This window comes from Brassica rapa, unplaced genomic scaffold (assembly GCF_000309985.2).
Source record: "Brassica rapa cultivar Chiifu-401-42 unplaced genomic scaffold, CAAS_Brap_v3.01 Scaffold0798, whole genome shotgun sequence".
NCBI classification, from domain to species: Eukaryota; Viridiplantae; Streptophyta; class Magnoliopsida; order Brassicales; family Brassicaceae; genus Brassica; species Brassica rapa.
Window position 1 is genome coordinate 22,163 of NW_022610738.1, and position 10,451 is coordinate 32,613.

Consider the following 10,451-nt stretch of genomic DNA (forward strand, 5'->3'; position numbering starts at 1 on the left):
TGGCTGTCCATCAGTACACATATCAGCACGTTGGTCCTTGGACTCAGCACGCTTACCCTTCCCGTGGACTGTTCGGGTGATTTAGGCCCACGTGGGCTGTCTGTTCAGTACACACAGGACGTCTGTGGGTGTCCATCAGCACACACAGGACGTCCGTGTGTGTCAGTCAGCACACACAGGACATCCGGGGATGTTTGTGTGTACCCGTGTGTGTCCGTCAGCACACACAGGACGTCCGTGGCTGTCCATCAGTACACATATCAGCACGTTGGTCCTTGGACTGATCCGTTGGGCATAAATCCAATTTTTTAAATTTTTTGATTCTTTAGAGTTTGTTTTTCCCCTTCCTGGCGGTATCAAGATGCCACTATGTCGGGATATCTTATCTGTCTTGTCCGGAAAATGGATATCCCCCGAAAATATTTTGAGTTCAATCCTTTTTTTTTTTCTCTCCACTCGGATCAACCCGCCGACTTGGCTTCTTATATTTAAAGTGATTCGTGTATCGACTCCAATGATACTATAGTTCTGTACCATTATGGCGGAGGATTCAGGTAAAATATGCACTTCCTCAGGAATGAAAAAAAAGCGATCTACTTTCATTTCGTATTTTGTCTTAAATTTTTGGACTCCTCGATACTCAATCATATCCTCTTTTTGGACGATTGAGTCCGCCTTTAGAGTTCCATATTTAAGAATTCCGGAACTCTTTCTTCTGTATCTAGGATCATCAAAAAAAGCAAAAATACTGTTTCTACGGAAAATACCATTTATGGGTATTTCAATCGAGATACCTGAATGTGGTATGAACTCTTTCGCTTGCTCTTGAATCGATTGGAATGGAATGAGAAATCTATTTCTTCGCCTTTTTGCTAATAAATCCGAATTCTCATGAAAAATAGCAGAATATATGAAATTATAATGACTAGTACCTACGATTCCATTCAATTCTGAATAATTGGGAATCCCAGATTTTTTTTTATCAGAAAAATCTGAACTGAAAATTTTTTTGCTCACTTGATCATTATTCACTGAGAGGCTAGAAATAGATTTTCTTTCGACGGAAAGAAAGGGTATGTTCATTTGATCTTGATCTTTGTGGATCGAAAAAAGAATTAGACTAGATCCACAAGAACCTCCTGATAATATCCATAAATGACTTGTTTTTGGTAAAAGATGGACATTACTATATGTAAATTCGGGTGCATGGGATACATCAGTACTCCAATGCATTTCGCCCTCGGAGTCAGAATAAATATATTTTCTAACCCTCTCTTTAAAATGAAAAGTGGATGTTCCCTCGCGAATCTCAGCAATCACTTGTTCTGATTCCACATATTGATCATTTTGAACTAAAAGAAAACTTTTTGGTGGAATAGTCACGCTATGTATAATATCTTCGCTCTCAATAATTACAGACAAGTCTATATAACATAGAAAGGCAGGATGCCCGTGACGTGTACGTGTAGGATGAACCAAATCCTCATTAAATTTGATTTTTCCATTATAAGGGGCTCGTACATGTTCGGCAGTACCTCCTGTAAATACTCCACCGGTATGAAAAGTTCTTAATGTTAGTTGAGTCCCCGGTTCGCCAATAGATTGACCCGCAATAATACCTACAGCTTCCCCCAATTCAACTAGGTCACCATGAGTGGGACTCCGGCCATAACATAATCGACAGATCCAAGATGTACTCCGACAAGTAAAGGGAGTTCGAATAGATATTGATTGTGTTCCAAAGGTTATGAATCGATTGACAAGTCCAATCCCAAGATCTTGATTTCGAAAGGCGACACATCGGGAACCTATATATATATCGTCTGCTAAGACACGACCAATTAATGTTTGGATAAAAATTCTTTCTGACATCATCCGACTTTTATTTCGAGGACTCACAGAAATCCCTCGGATAGTGCCACAATCCGTTCGACGTACAACAATATGTTGAACTACTTCAACAAGTCGACGCGTAAGATATCCAGCATCTGATGTGCGGACCGCAGTATCTACAACTCCTTTACGGGCTCCATAGCAAGAAATAATATATTCTGTTAAAGACAGTCCTTCGCGTAAATTGCTTTGAATAGGTAAATCAATCATTTGTCCTTGGGGATCCGACATTAATCCTCTCATACCTACTAATTGATGTACTTGAGATGCATTTCCTCTAGCTCCCGAAAAAGACATCATATGGACTGGATTGAAAGGGTCCGTCATCCTAAAATTAGGATTCATTTCCTGTCGCAAATATTCACTTGTAGCATACCATATCTCAATAGATTGGCGTAATTTTTCTACCGCATGTACATTCCCATAATGATGGTGTTTTTCCAAAATCAAACTTTGTTGTTCAGCATCTTGGACAAGCCAGCCCTTAGAAGGTATCGTTAAAAGATCATCAATTCCTAATGAAATGGATGTAGCAGTTGCTTGCTGGAAACCCAGAGTCTTTACTTGATCTAGGATGTGTGATGTATATGCCATCCCGAAGTGATCTATTAATCGGCTAATAAGTCGTTTAATAGCAGTTCCATCTATCACTTTATTGTGAAATACCAGATTGGCCCGTTCCGCCATAAGTACCTCCATATTCTGCTGAATGGGATTCGACAATGAGTTTGAGTCAATGATTGCAAAACTTCCTTTTCTCGATCTTGATTTTTTAGGTCAGGAACTATGTCCGAGTTGACTCGGAGAGGTCCGAATTCACACGGGTGTCCTATAATTCTTTTTTATGAATACCATATTATTAGGTATCATATGAACAAGCTTGAGAAAAACCTTGTATAGCTTCCTCGATTTCTCGATAAAAAGAAATATGACCAACTGTGGTTCGAATATATATAAAAAAAGTTTGTTTTTTTACACTTCTTACTATCAGATAGTGTGCATAAATCTCATGATAGTTACCAAAAGATTCATAGTGAACTTCGATAGGAACTTCTTTTGAAGCAATAACGCGTTGATCTAATTGCCACCGAAGCCACAAAGGACTATCTAAATTGATTCTTTTCTGCCGATAAGCTCCAATTGCACCATAGGAATTGCAAAAAAAGGGTTCTTTCATATACTTATAGTTTGTTTCGTAAATTCTTTCATTTTGATAGTTTTTTCGATTACATGGATTATATCTGTTTGCACAAATACCTCGACGAGTGCCGCTCGTTAATACATAGAGTCCAATCAGCATATCTTGAGTCGGTACAGAAATGGGATCTCCAATAGCTGGAGATAAGAGATTCATATGAGAAAACATAAGTAAACGAGCCTCTGCTTGAGCTTCTAAAGATAAAGGCACATGAACAGCCATTTGATCCCCATCAAAGTCTGCATTGAACCCCTTACAAACTAATGGATGTAAACAAATAGTGCGTCCTTCCACTAAAATGGGTTGGAATGACTGTATGCCTAATCTATGTAGAGTAGGTGCTCTATTCAGTAATACGGGATGCCCCTGCATAACTTCTTGAAGGATTTCCCAGACAATCGGCTTTTTTTCACGAATTTGACTCTTAGCAACTCCTATGTTCGAAGCCAGATGTTGTCTAATTAGACCACGAATTACAAATGTCTGGAAGAGCTCTATTGCTATTTCGCGAGGCAATCCACAGCGATGTAATGAAAGTGAGGGTCCAACGACAATCACCGAACGCCCCGAATAATCGACCCGTTTGCCAAGCAGAGTCTCGCGAAATCTTCCCTCTTTTCCTTCAATTACATCTGAAAATGACTTGTAAACCTTATTATGACCATCCCTCATGGGTTGTCCACGGATTCCATTATCAAGAAGTGTATCCACGGCTTCTTGTACCAATTTTTCCTGACACATTACTAATTCCCCTGGTGTAGATCTACTTGTTGTTAATAGATCAGTAAGAGTATTGTTCCGATAGATAACTCTTCTATAGAGTTCATTAATATCTGAACTCATCAGTTTACCCCCTTCTATCTGAATGATGGGTCTCAACTCGGGAGGCAGAACCGGTAAGAGACATAAAACCATCCATTCCGGTTCTATATTTGTTCGAATAAAATGCTTAGCTAATTCCATACGTCTAACTAAAAAATCTTTTCTTCTTACAATTTTTCGATCTTCCCATTCATTCCCCGTGGGACCTTCTTCTCCTAATTGTTTCCATTCTACCAACGAATTTTCTATAATAATTCGCAAATCTAAATCGGCTAATTGTTCTCGGATAGCACCCGCCCCAGTAGAAATTTCTCGATTTCTAAATATATCGAAACCTTGAGTAGTAAAAAAAAGTGGGATGCTGTATTTCCAGGATTGAATTTCATATTCAAATGAACCTCGTAATCGTAAGAAAGTAGGTTTTTTCGTTATGGGCCTAGCAAAAGAAAAATTGGGATAGGGTCCACTATATGATCTCCCCCCCTCAAAACCGGACATGAAAGTTTCCTCTCATCCGGCTCAAGTAGTTATATCAAATAAAGATAAAGAAAGGGGTCGCACTTTCCAATTGTATTTTATAAAATCAAGTGAAAACCCAAAAAGAATCTACGCCTTACTCAAGTTCTCAGTGCAAACCAACCACCATTTCATTGATTCAATTAATTCTTCTTTGATTTCTATTTAGATTCTTTAGTGAATTCAAAATTACGACAGAAAAAAATGTCAAATTCTTGAGTAGTCTACTTCCCTTCGAATGCCGGAATACTTTTTACCTTAAGTGAAAGGAATGCCTTAGAATTCATACGGGATTTATTTGTCTATGTATTGTTCCATTCGATCTTTTAGGTCCTGCGTTACCTCGATGGTTATGCCACAATATTCTTAAAGCTTATATGCGATGTATAGACTTCTCCAACCATGACATATTTGTTTACTTCAATATAAAAAACCAAATTTCTTTTCGTTTAGAAAGATAAGGGAATGCTTAATTCGACAAAAAAAAGGTCTTCTTTTCACGAGGTACGACTATCAATTTGAAGTTACTTTTTTTTTACTGAATCGACCATAGACCAATCGCCCTTGTTATTTGGGAGTATTGAATACACCCACAAGTCTGAGCTTCATGTTACTCTTTTCAAGAGACATGTCAGATCGAGGGCATCCCAAATTGATTGAAGGGGATGAGAGTTTATCATTCTTAAAAATAAAAATTTCGATCAAATCACACATCGCAGTATACTAGACCTTCTAATTCTTTAAGAGGTTTATCTAAAAGATTCGCAATATAACTAGGAAGACGTTTCAAATACCATACATGAGTTACAGGACATGTCAGTTTTATGTATCCCATTTGATATCTTCGTATCCGAGAATCAACAAATTCAACTCCACATTGTTCACAAAATTGCGAGTCTTCTTTTTCATCTCCGATCACTCGATAATTTCCACAAGCGCAAATTCCACTCTTTATAGGCCCAAAAATCCTTTCACAAAATAATCCATCTTTTTCCGGTTTATTGGTTTTGTAATGAAAAGTATAGGGTTTTGTCACCTCTCCAACTATCTCTCCATTAGGTATTTTTTTAGTGGCCCAAGCACTTATTTGCTGAGGAGAAACTAATCCAATTCGGAGTTGTTGATGTTTATACCGATCGATCATATAAGAAATTTTGTGATTCATTCCGATTAAACTTCCTTCCTATTAATCTGGAAATTCTTCTCAGATACAAGGAAATGATTCAGTTCCAGAGCCAAAGATCGTAGTTCTCGAACAAGTAATCGAAAAGATTCTGGAGCATCTTCTGGTTTAGGTATTGCTCCTCCAATGATAGTGGTACCAAGTACTTCTTGGCGAGCTCTAATATGATCAGATTTATAAGTAAGCATCTCTTGTAAAATATGAGCAACACCAAACCCCTCTAGAGCCCAAACCTCCATTTCGCCTACCCGCTGCCCCCCCTGCTTAGAACGGCCTCTAAGGGGTTGTTGTGTAACAAGTGCATAATGTCCACTAGAACGTCCGTGTATTTTATCATCAACCTGATGAATTAATTTCAAGATATAGGGCTTTCCTATTATCACAGGCTGTTCAAAAGGATCTCCCGTTCTTCCATCAAAAATGCGGCTTTTTCCTGGATACTCGGGTTCAAATACCCATGGATTGGCTGTTTGCTTACTAGCTTCATATAATTCAGAAAATACGAGTTTTCTCGAAGCCTCTTGTTCATATCTCTCATCAAAAGGGGCTATTCGATAATGTCTATCTAGCAAACTTCCCGCTAATCCAAGCGAGCATTCAAATATCTGTCCTACATTCATGCGTGAGGGTACTCCTAATGGGTTGAAGACCATATCCACGGGTCTCCCGTCTTGCAAATAAGGCATATCCTGTCTAGGCAAAATTTTGGAAATGATACCTTTATTTCCATGTCTTCCGGCTACTTTATCACCTACTTTGATTTCACGTTTCTGTGAAATATATACACGAATTATTTCGGGGTTATAACTTGAACCCCCTTTTTCTGAACCCATCTCACATCAATAACTCGACCTCTACCACCTATAGGCAATTTTAAACAAGTTTCTTTTGAAGTCGATACCTGAATGCCAAGTATGGCCCGTAATAATCTATCTTCCGGAGCATACGAGGATTCTTTCGCCATCTGAGGCGTTAATTTACCTACTAAAATATCACCCGTTTCAACCCACGATCCTAGCATCACAATTCCATTTTTGTCTAAATTTCGGAGTAAACGGCCCTCTAGATGCGGTATTTCCTTAGTGATCCTTTCAGGACCTTGGGTTGTCACATGCGTCTGAATTTCATATTTCCGTATGTGGAAAGAAGTATAAATATCACCATATACTAGACACTCACTAATGAGTACCGCATCTTCAAAATTGTATCCTTCCCATGGCATATAAGCCACTAATATATTTTTCCCCAAGGCGAGTTCCCCACCAACTGTAGCAGCACCATCCGCTAAAATCTGTCCCTTTTTAATACATTTACCCCGGCGAACCTGAGGTTTTTGATGCATACAAGTATTTTTGTTTGAGCGTTGATACATAATTAATGGAATACTTAAAGTATTCTCATTTCCCGATAAAATTATCTTCTCAGTGTCAGTATAAAGGATTTTTCCCTCGTGTTCGGCTATAGCGGGAACCCCCGAATCTAAAGCCACTTGGCGTTCCAATCCAGTTCCAACAATGCACTTTTCGGACCGAGAAAGTGGAACTGCTTGACGTTGCATATTAGAACTCATTAAAGCTCGATTCGCATCATTATGTTCGATAAAAGGAATTAGGGAAGCTCCAATGGAAAAATATTGGAAAGGAAAAATGCTTCGAAGATGAACCTCTTCCCATGCGATAGTCAAAAATTCTTGGCGGTATCGAGCTGGTACAGCCTGTTCTTCTTGAATGCCCCGATTAAGAGCCAAAGAATTTCCTGCCGCTATCATATAATATTCATCTTGACTTGGTGATAAAAAAAGCATCCGTATCCGCGCCTTTTTTGATTTCTCAACGAGTTCATAAAACGGACTTTCTAACGACCCCCAATCACCAATCCTGGCATGAATTGATAAAGATCCAATAAGTCCCACATTGATTCCTTCAGACGTGTCAATGGGGCAAATACGCCCATAGTGACTAGGATGGATATCTCGTATTCGAAAATTAGCAGTTCGCCCTGTTAATCCGCCAGGGCCCAAATAACTCAACTTTCTCCCATGAACGATTTGTGTCAATGGATTAGTGCGATCCAAAACTTGAGATAATGGATGTAATCCGAAAAAGGATTCATAAGTAGTTGTTAACGGAGTTGAAGTTACCAAATTCTGAGGAGTCGGTATCAATTTATGCCTAATTGCTCCGCCTATAGTTCCCTTAACTACATTTTCTAAACGAGCCAGAGCCAACCCGAGCTGGTCTTGTAAAAGATCCGCTACAGAGCGAATACGTTTATTTTTCAAATGATTCATATCATCAAGTGTACCCATTCCAAATTTCATCCCAATCAAATGATCGGCAGCTGCTAATATATCTCGTGGTAACAAAAATATATTGTTCTGAGGTATATTAAGATTCAGTCTCCAGTTAATATTTCGGCGACCAATCCTCCCCAATTCACACCTTTGGTGAAAGAATTTTTTTTGTAATTCCTTACATAAGGATTCAGAAAATATTGGATCCCCACCTACACAAGAAAATTGTTGATAAAACTCCAAAATAGCATTTTCTTTTGACCCAATTTTTTTTTTCTCCTTATCGGTTAAGAAAGATAAGAAAATTTCAGGGTAGCAAACATTCTCTAGAATTTCTCTTAGATTCGAACCCATAGCTGATGATAGAACTAGAATAGATATTTTCTGTTTCCTACTCACACGAGCCCATATTCTTGCTTTTTTATCAATCTCTAATTCTAGCCTGCCCCCCCAATCTGATATTATGGTGCCGGTATAGACCGAAATCCCGTTATGATCCAATTCTGACTGGTAATAGATACCAGGACTTTGTAATATTTGATTGATCACAACTCGGTATATTCCGTTTACTATAGAAGTTCCAAGGGAATTCATTAAAGGAATGTTTCCAATAAAAATTCTTTGTTCTTGCATATTCCTATTGGTTTTCCAAATTAATCCCGCGGATACATATAATTCAGAAGAATATGTAAGTAATTCATAGACAGCATCTCGTTCTTTTATCAGAGGTTCTACCAATTGATATGTTTCCACAAATAATTGAAATTCAATTTCGTGATCTATATCTTCAATTTTTGGAAATTGCGAAAGTTCTTCTATTAAACCCTGATCAATAAACCGATAAAACCCTTCAAATTGTATCTGATTAAATCCGGGTATTGTAGATGTTCCCTCTTTTCCATCCCCGAGCATCTTTTTTGAATTTATCATTTATCCGTTTATTTTAAAAAATCCCATATCTCATTCTTCACCGAATCATATAGATAGAATTCGATCTAGCAATAATGGAATTTCTATTCTGTTTACTGAATCACATGAAATTTTATCCAACTCCAAGATATATGGAATGTATGAAATCCGTATGAACGGAGACTAGATTCAATTGGAATTTTTTTTATAAGAAAGAGATCCAAATGGAACAGAATTTAGAATACCGCTGGAACTTATGGAGTTTTGTAACGACTAGAAAAAAAGTAATTTCATTTTCACCTATGATATTACATATTCCATTCGATCGCATACCATAAAAAACGGTATTCATGATAGGATCTGTTCGAGCAGATAAACATATAAGAAATAGAAAACTTTTTTTTAAACACTTTACTTTTTCATGTATTTGTATTTCATTGTTCAAAAAAATAGTTGCAGAAAAAAGATGGATTTTTACTATTTTGAATAGAATATTTAGAATATCATTGAATTGAAGTAGGTAGAGTAAGGTAAGAAAACGTATGTTTTTTTTATTTAATTTTTATTATTATTAAAATAAAAAAAGAATGCACAGGTATATATATATGTCTCTTTTTCTTCTTTTATTGTGGTACAGTTCTATTGGAACAGCACATGCTGTGCTCTACCAAAAATTAAAAATTTTTTTTCAATGTATTCAATGAAAAATTTCAATACAAAAATTTATTGAGAATTACTCCTCAAAGCATCCCTAGAGAGATAAAATACCCCATTATAGAGCTATACAAGGTAACGTATGTTCTGATTCTGGGGTTTACATATACTCATTATTAGTGTTATAATTCAAATGGAAGAAGATTTCTTTTTAATTGAAAAAACTCAATATAGATTAGTTATAAATCTATTTCTAATGATTTTTCTTATCTTATATTATTAGAAATAAAAAATGTAAATTTGAATTCAAAAAAGGTCATGAATTTACAGTCAATAGTTAATGGTTCTGATTTGTACTAGGTTGATTGTCTATATTTTGTGACTGAAAATCTATATTTTTTTCGGAGTTGAAAAAAAAACAAGAGAAAATTTGAATCTAGTACAAATCATTTTGGCGGCATGGCCGAGTGGTAAGGCGGGGGGACTGCAAATCCTTTTTCCCCAGTTCAAATCCGGGTGCCGCCTCAACAGGAGACTTGAAATCTCCTGTTATAAAAACTATAACAAACGTAGGAAAAGACTCTTGATACTTTCTTTTCGTGATTCTAAGCCCCTGGCTCTCGAGGTCTATTCTCTAACCTAAAGTTTTACCTATCAGATTAGAGGAAAAAAACGAGTGGAGGGAAATCCATTAGATTGGATAGGCAGAGAGGAATTAAAATATAATAGAAGTTTTTGGAAAGGATCTAAGAATAGTGGATATAGACTCATGAAAGTGGATATAGACTCATGAAAGTGTCGGAATGCTCAGACTTCAATCAATATTAGATTAGATGAAGAATTGCCTTTCGTTTTACTTAAATAAAAATAAAAAACGATAAAAGAAAGAAAAAGATTATTCTTTCTACATATGAGTCAGATTTTTTGGATACTTCGAAAAGTATATGTTTACTTGTGTTTACATCTTGTCGATTCTACTAGAA

The 10,451-nt window shown here is 36.9% G+C and overlaps 2 protein-coding genes across 2 annotated transcripts; both read right to left on the reverse strand.

Annotated features, from left to right (window-relative positions):
* Positions 1 to 313: 313 nt before the first annotated feature.
* LOC117131035 (DNA-directed RNA polymerase subunit beta') lies at positions 314 to 4,474 on the reverse strand. Its single transcript, XM_033283505.1, has one exon. The coding sequence runs from the start codon at positions 4,409 to 4,411 to the stop codon at positions 2,753 to 2,755; it is 1,659 nt and encodes a 552-aa protein (XP_033139396.1). The 5' UTR covers positions 4,412 to 4,474; the 3' UTR covers positions 314 to 2,752.
* A 476-nt stretch (positions 4,475 to 4,950) lies between these two features.
* Positions 4,951 to 10,091, reverse strand: LOC117131034 (DNA-directed RNA polymerase subunit beta-like). Its single transcript, XM_033283504.1, is given in 2 exon segments — positions 4,951 to 6,426; positions 6,429 to 10,091. Coding segments are annotated over 2 exon segments (3,234 nt in total). The 5' UTR covers positions 8,836 to 10,091; the 3' UTR covers positions 4,951 to 5,599.
* Between the last annotated feature and the right edge of the window lie 360 nt (positions 10,092 to 10,451).

Bases quoted from the DNA above. Each gene is read 5' to 3' on its own strand.
- LOC117131035 (XM_033283505.1), bottom strand. From the start codon at position 4,411: ATGTCCGGTTTTGAGGGGGGGAGATCATATAGTGGACCCTATCCCAAT.